Here is a 23,511-nt window from a genome sequence, read left to right on the forward strand (position 1 = left end):
ATTAGTTGTCTTGTGCAGGGCTGGAAAACAAACACAGTTACTCTTATTGTGATGATGCCGCAATAGCTTGTGTTTTGGAGGCATAGCCGACGGCGTTACATCTAGAGCTGTTTGCCATCTTATTGGACTCTCAGGGGTCCTGGTTGAAGGCTGCAGTAACACATAAATTAAAATGGCCACTGCACTGGACAGCAGAGGGTGCTAATGAGGCCTTTGAGGGCATATTCAGCCCTTTTTCCGCTCTGCCATCATTTCTCCCTTGAACTCAAAACCACTGGCCTTGTCTTCCATGGCCTGGCCGTGATGAAACCATCAAGCCCAAGCGAGCATCTGGAGGGCTCAGCTGCCCGTATCACTCTGCCGTGTCCAGCAAGTGGCAGGCCGAGCTGTAAAAGCAGAAAATATGGAGGCACTGAGGGCTTTTTAATTAGGTACAAATCATCCACACTCTCTTTTGCTCCTTGTCTGCTTTTACCAGCCAATTTTGGGGGGTGGGGAGTCATCATTTTTCTTGCAGAAAATAAGTGTTCCCCCATTAATTCCTTTACATGCTTTATAAGGGGCAGTCGTGACTTGACGTCTGGACAACACCAAAAAAAAGCGCTGATGAGGCATTATTTGGCTATAATGAGCAGTGGGGAGGTCAGTGTTGCCAATTTGGCCACTTTCTCGCTAATTCTGGCAACTTTCCAAACCCTCTTGGTGATTTATTTCCTCAAAAGCGACTGCAGTCGTCCCTCGTTTATAGCGGTTAATTTGTTCCAGACCTGACCGCGATATAGGAGTCAGTGTTAATAAATGGAGTATTTTCACAGTTAGAGCATAAAAAAACCTGTTTAGGACTCAATGTTTTGGACTAATGGTAGACCATAGTCTACCACCAAACAGCCATCTGTAACTAATGAATTCATTTCTGAAAAAACGTGACATAGCGAGGGAGTGAAATAGCGAGGGACGACTGCAGTCACAAATCTAGTGACTTTTCCTGGTGTTGTTGGAAACGCACAAGTGAAAGCATGTATTGTTATGCTTTTTTCCGACAGCATCTGTTTCCGCATATTATGCAAATAAGATGATGATGTCATCGAGTGCCGTGTAGGACAGCCAGTAGCTACTTTCCTTACCACCAACGGTGGGGGAGGTCAGTGTTTCCCAACCTTCTGGATACACAGGTTAATAATGCCTCTTTTGCCATCTGGTGGAAGAGAAGATGAAGGATATTTTCTGGAGGGCTGCCGCAAATAGATTTGGCAACACATGTTCACCTTTAAACATGATAAACACATTATGATGGGACTGTCTGTCATTTGTCAGTAGATGGCATCATAGCTCTTCTTCTTCACACACCTCACACGGCAAAAAAACCTGAAAAAAATGCAGGAAAATCGCACGTGTAACGTGCTGATTATCGAGGCGTAGAGTGGTCGCAGACCGTTCGCAAGGGTTCTTTGTCATGTCTACGGGCGCTTACATTTTTTCAGGTTGCAAGACAAATTTACGCACTTCGGACGTCTTTGTGCATCGTCCGTCTTTTGTACGTTTTTCTGGTGGGGTTTGGGCAAAATGTCCATTTAAAACATTTTTTTACGTTGCGCATGCCGACTCCTATGTGTGTCGTGCACCACATGTGCACCCCACATCCGTAATGAATGCCCCAACACACATTCAGATATTTAGTACGTCCTCCGTGCGTGTCGAGATCTCACCCCTTCATGTGCACCACAACTACGTTCTTCATGAACAAAAAAAACAACCAAAAACGCAGCGATTTGGAGAAAGCCAAAAATGGCACTGCCCAAAAATGGCTCCGTCTTGCTTGTGACATACTAAAGTAGCATTTCTAAACATATTTGTTTTGCTTTTCACGTTTTTAGCTGACTTTTTTGTCTCCCACAGCGTGCATAAAATATAGTATAGATGAGAAACATGCACGTTGTTGAAATTGTCAGACTACCTCATACTTGTTTTTTGCTTTCTCAGCTCCGCCTTTTGTCACACGACAGAAAGGTGAGCAAGCAGCCTTCATTGATGGCGTTACGCTCTGATGGTGAGTGCGTAACCCGCCGAGTGCTGAGTCATGCTTGCGGCGTCATTGTGTGACTCCCAGGTGTCGCTTCCGCTTTTGCTCAGCGCCTGGCCTGTCAAAATGAATGATCTGGCCAAAGGCAATGAGAGAAAGAGGAATTGCGCAGGAGGAAAAGTCAAAGAAATTTAATTAATGCAAGCTATTTAGCCTGGCGGCCGCTGCTGGTGCTCATTTGTCAGTGCTTTCTCCAGCCGTTGTTGTCCTTTAGCACACACTTTAGCTTGCGGGTTTAAAATAGCGTTTATAGTGCTCACGTGTGCCGTGATGGGAATACGCGGTAATCTAAGACGTGCTTATCCCTTGTTGGGAGTACGCAGGTGCTCAAACAAAAAACCTGGAGGGTTCTGGTGTTGAGTAGATGTCTTATTCCTGCCAGATGATGCAAATGCACGGGTGGTTTTATGTCTTTTGCAGCGTAGTGAAATATGTATCCAATCTGTACCTGCTGCTGCTTGTGAAGAATGAACCTGGACTTCTCCAGGCTATAGATTTCACATAAAAGCACTCATTCACTCCATTTTACGTCAGATTTTTCTGCTGTCTGTGCTAAATAGTGTTATTTATGAGGCCACCCAAGCGAGTGCACATTATTGATCGGAATCTTCATAACCGAACCATCATGTTATGATGAATTAGGCAATTTTGCACACGTTGCACCGTGCATATGTGCACTTTTTGCTCACCGTTAAAAATGATGATGCATTGTCTGGGATTGAGGGAGTGTGTCGTGCTACTTTAGTACAAGAAATGCAAGGTTAAAGGGTCCCTGACATGATTCATCAACTTTGCTTAAACATGCTGTACCGTAAAAATAAGAACCGGATTTGTTCTTACGTAAGCCTGCAATGGTGTATAAGCCGCACGTGTCCACATGATAAAGTGGCATATTGTGGCACGTAAGCGTGTGTGAGGACCAGCCAGCTCTTTATTTGACAGGAGCCAATCATGAGCTATGAATAAACACAACAAGCTTGTCAAGCCATTGAAAATTGTAGGAGGCCTGAGTCACGTTGTCATTAAACAACATTAAACTCATCACAAAGCAAATAACACTCAAACGTTATGCCTCGGAAATATACAAACATGTATCAATACAAGTTTTATATGAAAAAAAAACATTTTAACCCTAACCACAAACCCATAATGCAGTTTGGTTGAGAAAACCATTTCATTGGAGGAGAGCATTCAAAGCATACTTGTAGAAAATGGCTGCAATGCTGCTTTTGTCCACCAGAGGCATCCAGAGGTCCAAAAGGCAGGGAAACGGTGACGTCTTTGCAGCGACCCAATGATGCGTTGCTCAGACGCATGCATTATGGGAAACCTTTAAAATGTTGGCTTTTTCCTCATTTTAAAGTCACATTGGAAAATATTGTGATATTACTATATACACCTTTTGAGTATGAAGTTGCTGTGTGCTGAATTAAGTGCTGTTAGTAAAGTGTCTTTAAAAGATGACGCCATGAGTCAAACTGTTATGTTCTTATATTAGGTACATATAATGACCTCCACTCAAACAACGGGTTGGCAATCTTGTGGGTTGTTGAGAGTGCACTGATAGCTACATGTACAGTACATGGCATTCATCCTTGCCGTGTAAATTGCCATCTTTGCATGTGGAGCAATGACAAATGAACTCACCGTCGGTTGTAAGGATTACATCCCGCCCTCTTCTTGGTCCGACCATGTAAGTGATGCCCAAACCACAAGGAAAGGAGAAGGCAGTGTTTAACAGGAATATAGCACCCACTACAGCAGGGGTGTCAAACTGGTGCCATGGAGGGCCGAGACACTGCAGGTTTTCTTTCCAGCCAGTCACTAAAGCACTTGATTTTAATCATTTCAGTTTGAGGGAAGGAGCTCATCAATTAAATCACCTGCTGAAGAAACTGGTTGGAGAGAAAACCTGCAGCGTCTCGGCCCTCCAGGGCACCAGTTTGACACATGTGCCCTACAGCATCTGGTTTTAAATCCATTCATTCTCAAACACCTCTTTTGTGATGTGCACGCACAGCCGTGATTGACAGTCGGAACTTACACTGGTGACAATTCCAGACGTATTAGTTGGTAACACGTGCTAGCCAGCGGTGCTGTTCTTACATTGTTGGGTGCCAGTGGCACACAGCAGCTTGAAGCAGCACATATGAGCAAAGAAATGCTTATTAATGCATTCTAAGTGAGGAGCAGCTGAGACAGATAGTATGTGTTGGGGGGGGGGGTGGTCGGAGATTTAGTAAAATTGGCAACCACTCCAGGAAAAAATATGAAGCTCATTTCATCTGTGGTCTGTTTTGTGTGATAGCCAATTGATTGAGTTTATTGTTTATTGTAACTACCCTCGGTTTGCGAGCAGTCCGACTAGAGACTCGGAAGCCAGCTGCTCGTCCATCTTCCACGTTCTCGACACCTAGAGGTGCTAAATCCTACAGCGCAGGCGCAGCAAGGATGTACGGTGGCATGCATGAAAAGAATGGAATGGTGATGCGCCGCAGGGCGAGCGATGGGAGCTGACTCTCTGGCTGAGGCACATAAATATGAGCGTGCGCACGTCCCAAGGTGTGAGAAATGACTGGGAAAATTCACCGTCTATTATTGCCAAGTCTTAACTTAAAAACTGACAGTAAAGCGCAAAACCTCATGCAAATGAAGAGAAATATTACATTACGTTATAAACACATTATAATGGGACTGTCTGTGAATGGGGCTTGTCATTCCAACGCCACACAGTAGATGGCACCGTAACTCTGCTTCTTAGCACACCTCACATGCATCCCAGGAGGGATCAGTGCTGCCAACTTTACCACTTTGTCATGGTATTTAGTGAGTGCAGTCATCCCTCGTTGATGGCGGTTAATTGATTCCAGACTCGACCGCGAAAAGTGAACTTCCACCAAGTAGGATTCAATATTAATAAACTGAATATTTTTGTAGGTAGAGCATAGAAAACCTGTTTACGGGTTTTAACGTTTAATTAGAGCCATGTAGACATGAAATAACACCCCTGTAGTCACCTTTACACTCCTATTATTCTTTGTTCATCACATTGCACAGGCAGATGGCCGCCGCTAGCATAGCAAGCTACCCAACTAACCAGTTAGCCTCTCCAATTTATTTATATATAATTTACTTTTCTTCTAAACTAAAGTGTTTCAAACGGAGTGCGGAAGAAGGACAAAGAAGCCAAAAACTCACCACTTACTTACTTACCTCACAGAATGTGAGGAGAAGGTTTATTTCACTCGATCTAAGCCATGGCATGACGGCTCTGCTCTGCTGGCTCAGTAGCTAGTCTCCATGCAGTGTGAAAGGTAATAACATGACTGTACCTTGTCTGTCTATATTGTTTGGCTAATAATAGGCCACAGTCAACCACGAGCAAAACAACCATCATTTATTTCATTCTTTTTTGAAAAAACGCGATACAGTGGAGCAGCGATGTTTGAACGGCGGTACAGCGAGGGACCAACTAGATTCTCTTTTTCAAAAAAGCCACTAGTGACACATCTGGCAACTTTTGACAACTAAAAGCATGTATTGCTCTTCTCAACGTGTGGGGGCCCCCCACCCCATCTAAAAGCATTCACAGGCGGCTCTGTCTTGCTTTTGGCTTTTCATATACTGTATATAAAATAATACAACAAATAAAATACACTAAGTCCCCAACTAACGAACACAATTGGTTCCAGACGACCGTTCTTATGTCGAATTGTTCTTAAGTAGAAGAAAAAGTAATATTACCAATGATATAGGTACTACATCTACGTGTATACATATACAGTATATGTGTATGTATGTAAATATGAGTTTGGATGCAGTAGTAATATTAAACCAGGATAATTAATGAAGAAAACAATAATAAAAATGATATAATAATACGTAATGATAAATGTTATTTACCTTTGAAGAGGAGTGGTGGAGCATACGTCGTCGGTGGTAGTGGTGGAGCAGGAGGAGGAATTATTGAAGAAAGGACAAATCTTCATCGTCATTAGACTCCTCTTTGTACTGATAGTGGAGGCCATTGGTACAGAAATCTTCACATGTTGCATAATTCCAACCTTGCCTTTGTAAATTGTTCCTATGGTTGAGCGATTCACTCCATTAGCACACGCTACATTAGCCATTTTCTCGCCACCGTCCAACCTCCTGATGATGGCCACCTTCGTTTCCATAGAAATTGCTTGAGGTTTCCTGCCACTACTACAAGCACTTGCACTCGCTTTATCAGCCATGATAACGGATAACAAATGTCTCTGTAAAGTATGGAATGGGGTACAAACGGCGTGCTCCGAGATGTTATCAGCGACAAGTGCAGACAAACTGAGAAACATCGCGCGAGAGGGATGCTGCTACCCACCATTTGTAGCGGCGGAATGGCGTGCAATATAAAAATAGCGGCTTTGTATTTCGAAAAAATTTTAATGACAAAATATGGCAATTTTCGAAAAAAATGGACCAGTCGGCTTGTGTTCGTATATGCAAGTGATCGCCCGTTGGATGCTCGTTAGTAGGGGACTTAGTGTACATGAAATAATAAAAAAACTAACATCATAGGTGTTAGGGATGCTGCAATCGGTCAGCCACCGATCAGTATCGGACGATTTTTGGAAATCAATATGTCATCGGCATATGCTGATAAATGCCTTTCCAAGCCAATCAAAACAAAAGATTGTTTGCTGTGTCATGTAGGGTTGCCAACCCCCGTATTGAGCTGCCGTATTGCCCTGAGAGTCAAAACCAGTCGACAGCTAGTTTGAAAGCTTGACACAGACTACTCCAATCCATGCTTGTCCTGATCTAACATATTGCTCTTCCACTTTTCTTTCATCTTTCTTTACACGCTTTGACTAGCTGTCACTGGCAGCAGCCAGCTAGCTAGCTAGCTTCTGGTCTTTGGACTCCAAATGTGGCATTTTACCACAGTGACACAGTGTTTTTAAAACAAAGAAGCAATGTGGTTAGTTGGGAGCTGGTTTTTGTCCCACGGGGAAACCACAATTGGATATCATGTTCATGGGGTACCTACGAACTGAACAACTTTAGTGTCTTATTGTCCTTCTATTAATGATGTCTTGTCCTCCAAACACTGTTTGTTTCATGAACATCAAGCCTTATGATGGTGATACTGTCACGGGGTCTGCTAGCTCGCCAGCTAATTTTCAGTTGCTCACCAAAGGCTCAAAGAATATTTTCTTCAACACTCAGGAGTTTTTTATTATAAGTGTTGAATTTAGACTTTATGCCTTTGATATAAAAACAAATGAGCACAAAATAGCATAAATAGCAAGACTGTCTGAGTGGAGATGTGCTTGGTAAATAAAGTAGTGTACAACTGAAATGTTGCCAGTCCTAAATAAAAGACAAATAGTTGATATATGCAATATTTATTCTGTTTTAAGCTGAGCGGGACAGATACAGAGGCAGGTGGCATAAAACGCTGATCGGAGCATCCCTAATAGATGTAGAACATGATCATAAATAATTGAATTGTGTGGATTTTGATGTGCTAACCTGAACAACCGGGGGAACCTCACTCCATGAATTGTCCACCGGTCTTGGGAAGGGTTATCTGTATGTGTTATGCTATCTGTGCAGTATTGATTAGTCACCTCTCTGCTGATTGCTGCCACATCCCTTATGCCTCCCTTGACTCCCGAACATTAGATTGCTCAATTCCCAGCAATCGATACAATTCTTTATGACTAAACATCCACAGATGGATGTAAGATGGAAGCTGGGCGGTTGTCCATCACCGTCCCTGGGCAAAGCTTTCATTTATGAAGAATGCAAGCAGACATGGCATTTAAAAGGGGACCCCTTATGATCTTATGAGATATTTCCCCCCACCCTCTCTCTCTGCCATGTCTATTTTTTGCTCACCTGCAGCTGAGTGAAAGTGCGGTGAAAGTGCCACCGTACTTGGCCATCTATTATTCATCACACGTACGTCTATTTTAGAAGTAGCAGATCGCGCTCAGACCCATTAAAGATACTTTCCAGCTTTGCTGCTGCCATGTGTGATGAAACCTTGCAGAGCCGAGCCTCCTGCAAGGGCGAAAGAAAGGCAGATGGATTCTCGCGATCATACATATTTAGAAACATATTAATGAGATTCCATCCAAAAGTTCAGCGGCGCCAAATTTGATGTTGCCACCTTGCGTATAGCGCACCAGCAGGCCCGCAGCGCTTGGACCGACGTCAGGGAGTCGCCTTTTCTTCTCAGTCGCCTCCACTTGGTCAAAATAGCAACACTACTGTGTGAATTTCCTTTTTAGGGGATTTCTGGAGCCAAATCTGGCGAGAAGGGCGTGCGGGAAGAACTGAAAAAAGACACTGCACAGCAACACGCAGCATCGGTGTCACCGTGGGCCACATCACAGCTACGGTTGCCCTCAGAGGGAACTGTGGAACCATTTGAATGTATGATCACCTACATACTATAGTATTCATTAGAAAGTAACCATTCACTAGGGTTGGGTTAGTTGGGTTAGTTGATGACGTGTATTTCACGGTATTTGAGCATGGCTTAAGGCAAGGCTGAAGACGCGGAGGTACCGCTGTAATATGGAAGCGCTTTGGTTTGGATAGAGCCCGCAAGAGACCATAAAATGCAAAGTTTGCAAAGGTAGCAACGCTGCAAATTTGTTCTACCATCTCAAGCGCAAACACATACTGCAGAGTTGACCTGGAGCATGAGACAGAGTGAGCTAGCGAGCTCTTACCCAGTCAATAATACAAACACGCTTTTGCTCATGGCCTTCCTTACAGTAAAGTAAAGTCAACCATGGCAGGAAGTGACCGATGCAGCGTCATATTATTTAGCCAAATACATGATGCCTTTACACGCAGTGGAAAGGGACTATATTTAGCTGTTTTACAACTTGAACTTGCTACTAAACTGTATACTTGAATTCTGAATCTAGACACGAAGTGCACAATAAACATGCTTTACAATTTGACAAGTGCATTTCATGATATGTGTTAAGGTTTGTAGCTTTTTATACAAGACTCCACTATATTTTATTATATTGTCATATCATGATACATCCCCAAAATATCCTGATACATGCTAAGGTCTGTATCGCCCAACCCTACTATTAACTAATAATATTATTTCAACACATTTGATTATTATTGTTATTTCCACGTCCCACCTAGTAGCCAACGTAGAGTACTACATTCACAATTAGAATGCTTCTACTGCCTTGGACTTGTATGTAGTCAGTTCATTTAGCCAATTATAACAACCACAAAACAGTAATCATTTAGTAATTCATTCATTTTGGAAACAAAATCTATATCAGAGCAGCCCACCATGCACACACATGCACATAGTCCACACACTTGTATGAACTGCATGACTGTCCCAGTGTGTGTGTGTGTGTGTGTCACAACTGGCAATCAATTGTGTTAATCCACATTCTGTTCTGAAGACGTTGCTGCTGTATTTGTTCCCCCCCATCCAGCGTTGTGCAGCTGTATATTCTCCACCTTGTCTTTATCGAGTGCATAGACCGACAAGTCAAAGTAGTGAAAGACCAGTCCGCTTCTTGCCACTGCATCGCTGGAGAAGAGGTCAGCGGTCATGGCGGATGCAGCCAGCCACCTCACTCTGCGTTTTCTCCTCCTTTCTGCAGCGACGACCTTTCTCCAGACCCGTCAGTGGGGGAGGAAGGGAAGGGAGGAGAGGGGGAGCTGCAGAGTGAGGTCCAGTCACAACCACAGCCCCAAGAGACTCCGCCCCTACAGCCTCAGTACGATCTGCAACCGCAACAGCCGCCGCCTGAAACCGAACCGGAATCAAAACCCGAACCGCAAGCCGAGCCCGAGCCTCAAGTTGAATCCTCGGGCGGGGAGGAAGCGCAGGAAGTTGGATCGCCCCTAGGTGGCGGGGAGGAAGAATGCGCAGATGAGAAGGAAGCAAAGGGAAAGCAGGAAGCAGGGGATGCTCAGGATAAAGAAGAAGAGGAGGAGGAGGAGGAAGGGGGAGGAGCTAAAGGAGGTGGGACGGGGAGGAGGGCCAGCCTTCACCACACGGCCTCGCCCCTGAGGGTGCAGCGCAACGGGGCCGGCTCCCACTCGGCCACGTCCGACTATGAGCTCTCGCTTGACCTGAAAAACAAGCAGGTAGGGGATGAACCTGACGCGTGTGTGTTTGATGGTCTGTCGGGAACTTTGAGGTCTGCGATGGTATTGTTTTCAATGAAATGGACGGGCCAAACTGTATCATCGCCACCTTCATCTTGATCATCACCATGTCATCATCTCAGTTGCACCTTCTTGTCTCTCTAATGTGGCTTGCGCTGAAAAGGTCTTACTTTGAATGTTTTACCTCCTGCTTAGAGAAGCCATCTTGTTAGTAAACCGGTGATGTGAGCTGATGATTGTCTTCTGGCAAATGTGCACATGCATTCCCATGCTCTCATGTGTGTTTCTGTCAACGTTGTGCCATCAGGGAAATCACACAATAGTCCATCTCCATTTCCACGGACCATCAGTCATTTGCCGTGCATTGTTTTTTGTCACCTGACTAACCCAACATCCTTGGAGATCTCTGTGCAGGTAAGGACGCAGAATTGGTCGCAACACAATGTCCCTTTGGACTGATATCAATTGCTTGTGTGCACATGCCTGTTGTAGACCTTTACCGTAGTGGCATTTTAATGTAACATGGCTGCTTGATGTCTTCTATGTTTGCTTCATTTCGCTTCGATCAAGACTTTTTCAGCCTGCGAGCTACTTTTAAAATGACAGAGTCCCAAACATCTACCTCCTACTATAAACGTAGAAAATATATGTATTTACTACATGTGTAAATAGGAGTATTTATGCACGCCGTACATGCACATCAGGGGTGTTACACGTTACAAGTCCAAAAGATATACAGTGTTCCCTCGTTTATCGTGGGGGATAGGTTCCCAAAATAGCCCGCAATAGCTGAAATCCATGAAGTAGCCAACTTCATATGTTTTAACGGAGCTGTAAAAGCCCTCAACATACACTATACACTTTTCTCAGACAGGCATTAACATTTTCTCTCTTGTTTAAACACTCCAAAAAGTTCTAACCTTTGTTTGAATTTTAATGAGCAACCTACGAGGTTGGACACAAGAAATTATTAATAAAGGCTCACACACATTTCACTCCTCTGACCGTGCCCCTTCATCCTGGTGCCGTTTGGCTGTAACGTTTTTGGATCCTTGTGAAAACATATTGCTGCAGTCGTCGCAGTTTTCCTCCTCCTCCATGTGTCACACCGAAGATTCATTTATTCCATGAAGACATAACTTCTGCCTTCCTTCAGCATGTCCAGAAGTCCAACTTCTTGTGCGACAGTTGGCTTTCTCTGCCTTTTGGGTGCAGAACATTTCGTGGACATTGTGGGTTTTGTCGGGGAGGAACTTGCAAACAGACACACACACACACACACACACACACACACACACACACACACACACACACACACACACACACACACACACAGTTCAGAGTCACCCTGCAAGGCAAGCTGTTTGCAAGCCATGAACACAACACAGGAGACACTTCCGCGTGGGCCAGCGCGAAGGGGATTGATTGACAATAGTCTACAGCCAATCAGAATGCAGAAGACGATGGGCGGTTCTCCCTTAGCCAGTAAGGACGCAGAACACTGCGTGTTCATATGCTGTTTAAAAAAAAAAAAAAAAAAAAAAACCCAAATCAGTAAAATTGCACTAAAAAACCTGCGAGCCTGCGAAAGGTGAACCGCGATGAAGCGAGGGGACACTGTGTCTCTTACTATGAAACATATACTGTACATCAAATCTAACCGGTAAACTTTGAAACTACGATAATAATGATTCGTATTTCACAGTAGTTGATATCATCATTCAATAATTCACAATTCAATTCAATATGGCAATAAATCATTCCTCAATAGTTGTGTACAGTACATAACCTGAGTAGCAGTAGTACTGTATGTCAGTCCAAACACATACTGTAGCATTCATTAGACACACACTTCATGTAGTACCTCCACTTATTTATTTATTTATTGAGAAAGGGACCGTGCATATTCATGAACACTGCCAGAATTAGCCCAAAGGCTACTTTACATTTGTAGTCCCTGGCAGGTCAAAGAATAAGACAAGGAAAAAGCAAGAGAACTGTGTGACAAACACAATATACGACAATAAGATAAACCAATAAAACACAATAACGGCATACAATAAGGTTGTAAAATGAGTGGTCACAGATCTGGTTCCTCATAAGACATTGTTTGAGCGTGCAACCTCATGATTAACTGTCAATTTGTGTGTTTCCTCCACATTAGATGTGGAGAATGCAGCACAAATGCAGGACAAAAGGACAAAAAACCATCGAGAATGACCATGACCTTGCCAAAGACTAAGTCCAAAAAGAAGCACCGGCATTTGATCGGAAACTGGTAGGAAAGCTCACACAAAAGCAATAAATATCCAACGAGGTCACAAGCTGAGAGGCTTTGGAAAGCCTCCTTTATTGGCAAATGCAGTGTGACAGGTTGATGTTAGAAAATAAATCCTCACAAGTTTTAGCCATGCTCTTGACTCCCGCACTGCAATTGATTTGATTTCCAAAGCAAGCAAATCATTCCAGTTTAGTCATGGACCCTCTTGGGCGAAAATGCATCAGCAAAACAATGACGTCAAGTATTTCAATTATCGTCTCAGCTTGGCATGGGAGCATTAGTTGTGTGTGTGTGTGTGTGTGTCCCAGTTTTGTCGTTGCATAATCAGCTCATTAATCATGCAGATGTTTCTCCGCCGTGAGACATTTGAATGAGAACGAGCGCTCATCGTGGCACTTGATCCTCTTGGATGCGTGTAGCGACACCAGGCAGTTGTAGCGAGTGATTCGTGGCTTTTGCAGAAAACAGGTAGACGCACAGACTAGACATAGTCTGTATTTTAAGCCGTCCATCAGTACCTGCTGGCCTAAATAAGTCAGAGCAGTTGGGAATGAGTCACGTTGGAGTTTCAAGTGGGATCATCACATAAAATGTCCATAATCACCCTGAACTTCCTTCGACCTCGCTTTTCTTGCAATTATCTTCCACTCCAGCAGCTTTGAAGTCTCTTAAGATATTCACGTGTCCCCTTTATGATCCTTCACAAAAGGAAGTGTTTACCATTTTTTACGCGCCTGCGTGGCTTTCCTCCTGTATGGAGAGTGTGAGGCCAGTTTGACCTTGAAAAATCGATTGAATCTCCTGGATTGATCTCTCCATCAGTGCTTGAAGAAGTGATAAGGAGTCCAGGGGTCAGTCCCAGTGCTTTGTTCACTTGTCATTTTGTCATCTCTGTCCACAGAATGCTTTTAATTATGCCTGTCATGATATTCAATAAATCAATCAATTGCGCTACAAATAAAAATGAAGTCAATCATTTTGCCAACCTGGATGCATCGACGTGCAGTGAGCTTTGACGACAAGCCAACATAAGATCAGAATATTTCAATGAACATGACCCACCCCAGTCGACAGTCTCCTGATATTTTCTTGTCTTATTCTCCAAAATGACTCGTAGAAGTATTTCCACTTGTGGTAAGTCTAGATGAGCCATGGAAAGCAGAAGACGACAGATTTGTGTGCATGAGTTCATTTTTCTTCTATAGTTTGGTGTGTCACATGGTTCCGTCTGTGTGTCTGTTCACAGCGCCACACGTAGGTGCGCCTTGTGTATTACACCGTCGTCACCCAGTGATCCGTTCCCGTCTGGATGCAAATATTTACTAATCTGGCATAGTGTGGATGCCAATTTTTTTCAAACCGCCCCAAAAAAATCCCAGAAACGTTCCCGTGTGGACAGGACCTCAGTCTCTTTATCCCAGTGGGGAGCGACGGGGCGCTAGCAAGTGTGCACTCACTAGCATGATCCAATACTTTCAAGATTCAAGATTCAAGAGAGTTTTATTGTCATGTGCATGGTAAAACAGCAGTTATACTATGCAATTAAAATCTTATTCTGTTCATTCTCCCAAGAAAAGAAAGAAAACACAAGAAAGAATAAGAACATAAGAAACACAACACAAAATTCTTGGTGTCTGTTGTGTCTAAAACACCATCTGATGTCAGTTTTAGCCCTCATTTTGGGGCATGAAAAAGTTTGTGACAAAGACAGTGAAATCAATAATACAAAAGGGTATGTTTCAGCTGCCGTGATTCTCTAAGTACAACACCTTATTGTGCACCAAACGCCTTTTGCTGCATCCAGAACATGCACTTTGACCAAACCCCATTAAAGGTAAACCGCGTATTCCACACACAACTTAGCTAAGCGTCGATGAAGGAAGTGTGGATGCAAATGAGCTGGCGTCTGCATTGAAACACAATGTCAACATCTATGTCAACCGAGTATTTCCAGGTTATTTCTCTGTTTTTTTCTGTCAATATCCACACAAAAACGAAAGTGACACTGATTCAAAATGCAAAATATTGTGATTGATTGTGATTTTTATGCAATTTTTGCTAAAAGAGAGTCCATTTTATTTTCATTTGGGTATTTCTGTCTTTTCTTTGTTAAATTTATTTTATTTAAAAGCTCTTGACATTCCAGTTACTATTTACGGTACTCTTGATAAATTAAAGTTGCTTTTGATACGGTGTACTGGCATTATTTTGCCATATCATTACATTCATGAACAAAATGGTCTCAAAATAATGTTGCCAATAATATCATTTATCAGCAATAATTTGTGGGGCAATTGTGGTCCAGCAAAATTTGTTATCGTGACAGGCCTGGTTTTCATCCTCTTTCCTTCCTTCCTTCCTTCCTTCCTTGTCATTTCGACTGTGTCAGGCAGACACAAAAAGAGCGATGCATCCTCAAACGCATTATTCCGAATCCCTGACACGTCACAGCTGTTTTGTTTTTCCGCCACAGAGTTTCTTTCGGTAGTAAACTTTCAGAAGCCCTAATGAGGCCTCGCCGTCAAAATGATGATCGCAAGTTGCAAACATTCATGTCGTTACAGACAGTCAGCGCAGCGAACGCAATTTATGATCCTGTCAGGTGACATTTTGTTCACACAACAAGCATCTCTACCTTCCTAACGTATGCTGCTTTATTGTACATTTAGTACGAGAACACGGTTATCTCCCCAAGCCAAAGCCTCCTCCACTCCTCCGCTGTAATGAGGTTCAGAGCAGGAACAGAAATATCATCGTCCATTAAGTCTGAACGAGGGGGGGATTTCAAAAGATGTGCGGCGCACAATGTGACTGGCCGAGATAAGAGCGCGCACTTGGGTGTTTCCAAAGATACACACGCCCCAATTGTTCCGGGAAGCGCGGGGGTTTCATCAAGTGTTTGAGCGCACGCCAGACGGGGACGGCTCTATTGCGTCTGTATCTGTTTCCCACAGCCATTTTTCACAGGCCAGATTAATGGCAGCTTGGCTTTCAGACAATTTAGAGTTCTGTGGAGGACTTCTCTGTGGAATTCGCAGAGATTACGAGTTTTGTTTGCCGAGAAAATGGAACGGGTTGTCCGAACGTTGGGAGTCACTTTTTGGCCAAAACAGTGATGTTGCAGATACAGTATGTAAACAATGAATTTGCAGCTTTTCCCTCTTCATGACCTGTACCTCCTCCCAATCTCCCAATTCATGTTCCACAGGGAGCCCTTCCTTTTTTACTGCTTCTTCAACCTTCTATTCAGCGTCAGTGGCAATAACGAGGCATTCATGCTAATCGGGGGTGTCACAAGATCTCGCACATTTAAAACATGAGTGTTTCTTGGGCTTCAAGGATTCATTCATTCATTCATTCATTCATTCATTCATTCGTCACACAATAATTGAATTAATCGCTCCATCATTTTGCTGGCCTCAACACAGTGCCATGTGCATGCGCTGTGGCTTTCAGCACGGCACTCTTTGTCTCGGTGGGTGGAGGCGGGGCCGCCAGAATACACACACAGTGCAAAAGAGTGTAATGTAGTAGAAATAAAATGAGCATATTGCAATATATGCTCATCAATATGTTTTATGTTCTTTCTATGTACTTTTCTTAAAAGTCATGTTAAAATCTCGTCTCATTCTGGTAGAATGAACCATCTGTCCTCGTTTGATCTTAGCCCAGGGGGGCTCACACTTTTTTAGCCTGCGATCTACTTTTAAAAAGACCAAGTCCCAAAGATCTACCTACTGCTATAAATATAGAAAGTATATATATTGACCATATTTATAAAAAAACAGTAAACTCTGAAATTCTATTGTAAATATTCATGATTAGTATTTCACATTCACATGTTCAAAGTTTCCAGGTCATCAAAGTAGTTGCTATCATAATTCACTTCAATATGGAAATAAAGATCATTGCACAAAATCCTAAATAGTTGTGTACTAGTGAGTGAGTACTGCTAATATGTCAGTCACATTAGCTACGTAACGTTCATTAGGACACACAGTTCACGTATTACATCCAGTTAGCAATTGCTATCAAACATTAGCCATATACAAGAATGTAAAATGATGATGCAAAAGACAATGCAGCCCAAGTCAAGGCAACATATTGAAAAGGTTTCACCAATGGGCACATTTTTAATGTCATCATGAAATAATAGTTGAAGAAGCCAACATGTAGAAAACACTGATTTCTGTAGTAGAGTTCATGACGCCAAGCAAAGCCAGTAAACGTAGCTAGCCGCTACAAGTGAACAGAAAACTTTAGTTATAGATATAGACATCTTAGAACAGAGTTAGTTCATCCATAGTCACAATCATAAAGATGATTGATGATTCGTGTGTAGCTTGAAACGCTGCGGGGGAGCGAGCGTGAATCAGGAGGGGAGCTTTATGTCAGCTGACTGATGTCATATGACAACTACAAAGTGACGGTTATGCCATCGACCCAAACTACCTTGGCGATCTACCGTTAGCTCGCCATCGACATAATGGCCACCCCTGTCTTAGCCATTCATCCGTGTCTGCACTCACAGGAGAAGGGACATGTAGATGCACTCTAAAAGAGTCTGCATTTGCACCCGTCTTGACTTTGAAGACTTGTGAACACACCTTTACCTCACGAGTCCATCAGCCATCACTTTATCTCCTCTCTTTCATTCCTTCCAGATCGAAATGTTAGAGCACAAATATGGCGGCCACCTCATTTCCCGCCGCGCCGCCTGCAAGATCCAGACCGCCTTCCGCCAGTACCAGCTCAGCAAGAACTTTGAGAAGATCCGCAACTCCCTGCTGGAGAGTCGGATGCCGCGCCGCATCTCCCTGCGCAAGGTGCGCGTGCAGAACACCGAGGGCTTCTCGGCTGAACGGGCCCTGGCAGAAGGCTGCAACCTGGCGGGCATTCCCCTGGTGAGGTCGCCATCGCTGCCCACCACGGTGGGCGGATCCCTCACCGACCTGGAAGACTCTTTCACTGAGCAGGTCCAGTCGCTGGCAAAGTCCATAGACGATGCGCTCAGCAACTGGAGCTTAAAGACCATGTGCTCGCTGCAAGAGGGCGGCGCTTATCAGTTCAGTGCAGCAGCAGGGGCAGGAGAGGGAGAGTCGGCCGTTCTTCAAGGCCCGGTGGACCCGAGTGATCTGTCAAAAAGTGCAAGTAAGCTCATGATGGCCTTCCGAGATGTGACGGTCCAGATCGACAGCCAGAACTTTCGGGTTTCGTCTTCCGTCATGGAGTCGTCCGCTTCCGTCACGCTGGGCAGCTGCACTCAGCAAGATGGAGCTTCCATCGCGGCAAACTCTACTCCCATCTCAGACCCCTCACAAGAACCGCCTGCTCCCCCAACCGCTGAGCCCATAGAGCCCCCGCTACCCCCTCTAGAGCACCCACCTCCCCCGGAAATAGACTTGGACCCATGTGATCAGGATGTTGAGTTCCCCGCTCCACCGCCAAGCGAGGAGGAGCTCACGGGGGAGGACCTGCCGCCCTTGACCACTGCACACAAAACAGCTCCCCAGCACGTCACCGAGGAGGTTGCGGTGGTGGCGCCGCCCCCGCCGGAACCCCCAAAACCTCCCCCGGCTGTGGCCGAGCCGCTCCGCTTGACTTCCAGCGGCTCGGAGACGGTCGACAACAGCTCAGAACAGATGAGCAGCAGCAGCGCTTCCACGGAGGCCCGCTCCACGTCGGAGGCCTCCTCCAAGGAGGCGCTGCAGGCCATGATCCTCAGCCTGCCCCGCTACCACTGTGAGAACCCCGCCAGCTGCAAGTCACCCACCCTGTCCACCGACGTCATGAGGAAGCGCCTCTACCGCATCGGCCTCAACCTCTTCAACGTGTGAGTAACCACCAAACACTTCTTAAGGGGCAGTAGTAGCACCGCTGGCTCTCACTTAGTGGGATTAAACAAGACATAAATCCAGAAAATAACCATCAGTGATCCACAAAGGCTAAACCTGTCATTAGCGGCCTTCCAGCCTGGGATGCAATTAGAAGCTGCTTTAGTGTCGCATGCATCATCACCTCGGGAGCTGGGCTCAAAACGTCTGTAACATTTCAATACGTGTCTGTCAAAGCTCTCGTCACAACATGTCCACATGCAGGGGGGGAAACAAAAATCCTTCAGGGCGCGAACAAGATTTTGTGGAGATATTGCCCCAATTACGGCTTGTCCCGCACATCTAGAATGTGCAGCAAAGCCGATTAGCTAGTGCTTGGCAGCGTGACGCTCGAAACAAGGAGGATGCTGTGGGTAATAATTACAGCACACAAGCATGATGGGTGTTTTTGTAATGTTCAACACTTTTAATGCTAATACCGCTAATAATGCTAAAATGTATCCAGGGAAAAAAACGTCAGAGTCAGAGTGGCAGCTGGATCAAGACCCATTTGTACATTTGAAAAAGGTCATCAATAAGCGTTCACAGGCGTCATATTTAACACTCGGTCTACCAGAACTCTGCAACTACTAGAATGACCATAGCAGTCATTTTGACTCTTTGTATATAATTTGGATTATCATTAAAGAGATCTAAAAATAAATTGGTGGAATAGGTAAAAAACCCATCAGAACACTAAATGAAAACTATAGTGATGGAGTGTTTGATTGAATTGACACAACAACACTTCTCTGCAATTACACATGCAAGCTCGAACTGCAACCATTTTCTCTGAAGCAAGGCTAAAGCCTCCATAGCTGTCACCTTCTTTCTACTTGTCATTTTTGTCTCTCTTGGGTTTAGAGTGAAGCTATAGCTAGGTTTTAGCATCACAGAGCATAAAAAACAAACAGCCAATAGAGCAGGAGGAAGGACGGGAAAAATGTAGCAAATAGTGAAATATGACACCCCCTGTAAAAAGCAGGCAGTCAATTTGACTGCTGTGGTCATTCGAGGTAGTAACACTCAGATCTCTTTTGTGTTTTGAAATTTTAATGATAAAGCAACGTTAGAATAAAATATACACACATTTAGGAAAAGTCAGGGTCCTATGGGTACATAGGGTTTTTTTTAACCAAGTTATGACATTGCAAATTTTGAAAACAGTCAAAATGACTGCCTAGGGAGTTCGAGTGTTAATGATATGAATAAGGTGTGATTGCAATCTGGCACACTTTTAATCAACTGGCTGCAAGGGAAGATCTCCACGGTAGAAACAGGCAAATCAAGCTGGAGGCTGATGAGCTCCATCCAGCACACTCAACTGCAACAACGTATGCCCTGCATCTTAAACAGGCCTGCTAGCTGCAGGTTAGAACCTTTACCAGGTGGTGTAAGCGTGGAATGAAAGAAAAGGGTGCATGCATGTGGGTAAGCCATGCAAGGTAAAGCGCGGGAAAGGGGTAGTGAGCGAGATAAAAGTTTGCACCTCGAGCGTGGATGGCATGACAACGACGGCACACCGGCGGAGACGGGAGGGTGTCAAGGACACACGAGGGGGAGATGTAGCGGCCAATGAGAGGAGGCAGGTAGTATGTGCGTTTATATCAGAGTGACACGTTGCAGTGTGTGTGACGCTCGCTTTGTTTCATCGCCGTAGCGTTGAATCAACATCTGAGTGGGCTGTGGTAAAGTTCTAAGGATGAGTCACCATTAAATAAAAGATGCTAACGCACATACAAAGCTTTGTAGGTGTTCACTGTGGTCATTTTGACACTGTTAAACTGTAAATACCCTGGTTTTTGCTCAAATGGTGGCCCAGATATTTACTGAGCTGTGGAGTGCACAATGACCTTTTTATTGTAGTATTATACAGTATGTATATAAATGTATTTAATAGGTAAATCATTTTGTTTAAAAAAATGCTGTATTACCATAAATATATTTGACTCTTTTTGTATTATTTATGTTATTCAACTTTCATTTTAGGGATGTTTTCTGGCTGTATATTTATAAAAGTCAATTTTTTTCCTACATTGAACATCACTAAATATGCTATTTTTTGCTGAGAAAGCGGCCTGGGTTATGTGTTTACTCAACTGCAGAGAGAACCAGTGAAAAAAACGCATTTTATAACTAGTATTTAGTAGACAACGTGACTAAAAATCCTAAATAAATAAAGAAATGAAAATGAACTGGATAATTTAGTTGGCTTCAATACGTTGCCATGTGCATGCGTGTCTGTTTTCCTCCTCTCTCGCCACCACAGAGTCAGGAATATTATACATATTACTGTTTTTCACATTATTTACTAGGGGTCTCACGAGTTCTACGTGACAAAAAACTGTCTTGCGATAATAAATTAAAAAATTCATCCCCACACATTTTTTGTGAATAACTGAACCTTACTAAGTACTATTTTGTGTGTACTGTACTGTATGTAGTAATTGTGACAGTGTAATGACATGTTTACGCCAGCAGAGGGTGCGTCATAGTGCTGAGTGATTCAGTAGGGAGACTGGGGCGGTTAGCTGTAGCCATGCACCGCTGATTGACTCATTCAATCCTAGCCATTTTTCGATAAGACCACCCCTTCACTAACGGCCATTTTAGAACATTTTGACTGATCTTTCAGGACCCACAGAATATTGTGTTTTCCGGCTATATAAACATGGAACCTACCAAAGAAACATTAGACTCCCGTCTTTCATCAGGAAAAGACTTTTTGCGTTCTTTAGTAATCAGCAGTAGAACATAGGTACGTTTCAGGAAAATATCAGTTCCTGACTACAAAACCAGCTTTTTGTGAGAAGATACATTTCAAGCATAACGTCTGTGTAGGCTCTCAGTCGTACAGGAGTTGTCCATGGAGGGAAAGGCTTCTTGAGACGTCATCTGTACTTCTGTGAAGAAGGTGTCGGACGTTTCGCTCCTCATCCGAAGAGCTTCGTCAGCGAACTAACAAGTGCTGGTAGTCTAGGCCTTAAATACAGTAAGAATAAAAACCTTAAATACAGTATTTAAGGAATAAAAACCTTAAATAAGGTATTTAAGGTTTTTATTCTTACTGTATTCAAGAAGCCTTTCCCTCGATTTCAAGCATAACTTTCACTTTGACACAAATATTTGTTGCTGTTGTGACAGGTGGACTACCTAAACAACTATACCAACATAAACAACATTAAAAAAGGGGTTGTTTTACATCAAAATAACCATTTATTTACAAATATAACACCATGAACTATTTACAATGTTCACATTTGGAACTAAACTATGTGCATGTGTTAAAATTTGCCTCCAATGCCGAATCTTCTTCACGCTACACTCCTCCACGATCTTTCACTTCCTCCTTCCTGTCGTGTGTTTTTTCCACTGAAATTCACATGCCCAGCTCTTATCAAATGCACATTGTGGCCATTTTTAGGGCTTAAAGCTGCTGTAAAAGTCACATCCATTAGTGTGCAATTGTGTCATTACCTCATTTTGCCTCTCATGCAAAAAACCGTAAATTTTTGGGATCGGGCGTTTGGGATTTTACAAACACACCACACCTAATGATGACAGGCCTAGCAGTAGAGAAAGATACACGTGTGTGTGTGCTTATGTGCTCACACAAACCTGGCCTGCATCATCCTGCCCGCGGTGCTAAATGACCCTGCGAGTAATTACAAGTGCCGGCCTCCAGATGGTGAACGGAGGAAGCATGTGTTCTCACCAAACCCGACACGGCAACCATCAAGGCTCTTTGGGATTTAGTAGAATTGAGTAGAAAAAGTCAGGAGCGTTTATGGCTTGCGTTTTGAAATAACAGCAAAATTGGGCACACTCATCTTGAGTTGCCTCCCCTCACAGCATCATCACAAATGCTAATCACCATGTGGGATCATCCGTGTGTTGCTGGGAAAACATCGAGTCATCTGCCAAGTTTGCTCAGAGAGGGAGAGAGACACGGCGCAGTCAGGAGAGTGGGCGAGCGTCGGAAGCCGAGCGCATGGCTGCAGATGCCCGCCTTGTTGTCTCGCACGCTGTAGTCGCGCTGCCATTTGCTCACATCTGCTCTGTCTGGACCTCTCCCAGCCCCCCCTTGCCCTTTATCACCCGCCATGACCATCTATCCTCACCTAGCTAAACCCATTAGCCATTAGCCAGGACAGGCGCTCTGTTATGTAAAAGGAGACCAGAAGGACGGCACTAATGCCGGAGAGTCCCTGGAGCACCTCTGCTCTGTAAAAGCTTTAAAATCCTGTGGACAAACTGAGAATATTACCTGCAATTTCCCCTTTTCTCATTGCCACATCAGGAATCCTGACAAGGGCCTCCAGTTCCTGATCTCACGAGGCTTCATCCCCGACACCCCCATTGGTGTGGCCCACTTCCTGCTGCAGAGGAAAGGTCTGAGTCGGCAGATGATCGGGGAGTTCCTGGGCAACAGCAAGAAGCCCTTCAACAGGGACGTCCTCGAGTAAGTTCAGAGTTTGCATTGATGCATCCCTCGTGCCGGTTGTGCAGCCGGAGAGAAGCGTGTGAGAGACAAGCGCTGTGACTTTTACACAAATCATTGGTGGGGAGGGCAACAAAGGCTACTTTCAAACTGCAGGTCAGTTTTGGCTCCGTAGTGACCTGTATCTGACCTTTTCATGTCCGTGTGAACAGTACAATTCCCATGTTTTCAAATGCAACTCAGGCCTCGTTCGTATGCGGACGTAAATCCCACAAGTGTCTGATGTTCTGCAGTCTGAACAATCAGGTCGGGTACCGTACATCCCACCTATACGTCATGGGGAGGCGGGGTTTGCCGTGCGAGACTTGACCAACCTTCACACTGCAGGGTATGATGCCCGATTCAGATTTTTTTTTCTTTGTTCACATGACACAAAAAAGTGCAACTTGTTAATGTCAACTCACGAAAGTGAGGTGTTTGCGTGTGTTTGCGGAAGTAAAGATTGCTGCGGTGTGTGCTCTAGTGATGTGTGATACCACTGATTTCAATTCCAATCTGATACTGGCTAAGATTCAGGCTGGTATCAGAGATACCGATACTTTGTGCAAATACAGCTAATGTGTGTGGTAAAGGTGAATAAGTAGTGTACAGTATTTCAAGTCATAGCACAAAGAATCCAGAC

At 44.1% G+C, this 23,511-nt stretch overlaps 1 protein-coding gene across 4 annotated transcripts in view; it reads left to right on the forward strand.

The window, feature by feature from the left end:
- iqsec3a (IQ motif and Sec7 domain ArfGEF 3a) overlaps positions 1–23,511 on the forward strand; it is a 67,017-nt gene that overhangs the window by 21,081 nt on the left and 22,425 nt on the right. For all 4 annotated transcript variants that reach the window (XM_054800260.1, XM_054800259.1, XM_054800261.1 and 1 more), the window contains exons 3-5: positions 9,724–10,213; positions 17,180–18,348; positions 22,689–22,850. In XM_054800260.1, the coding sequence (XP_054656235.1) occupies positions 9,724–10,213; positions 17,180–18,348; positions 22,689–22,850 (1,821 nt within the window). The remainder of the gene's footprint in view (positions 1–9,723; positions 10,214–17,179; positions 18,349–22,688; positions 22,851–23,511) is intronic.

The sequence above is a fragment of the Dunckerocampus dactyliophorus genome, chromosome 15 (genome assembly GCF_027744805.1).
Source record: "Dunckerocampus dactyliophorus isolate RoL2022-P2 chromosome 15, RoL_Ddac_1.1, whole genome shotgun sequence".
Classification (NCBI taxonomy): Eukaryota; Metazoa; Chordata; class Actinopteri; order Syngnathiformes; family Syngnathidae; genus Dunckerocampus; species Dunckerocampus dactyliophorus.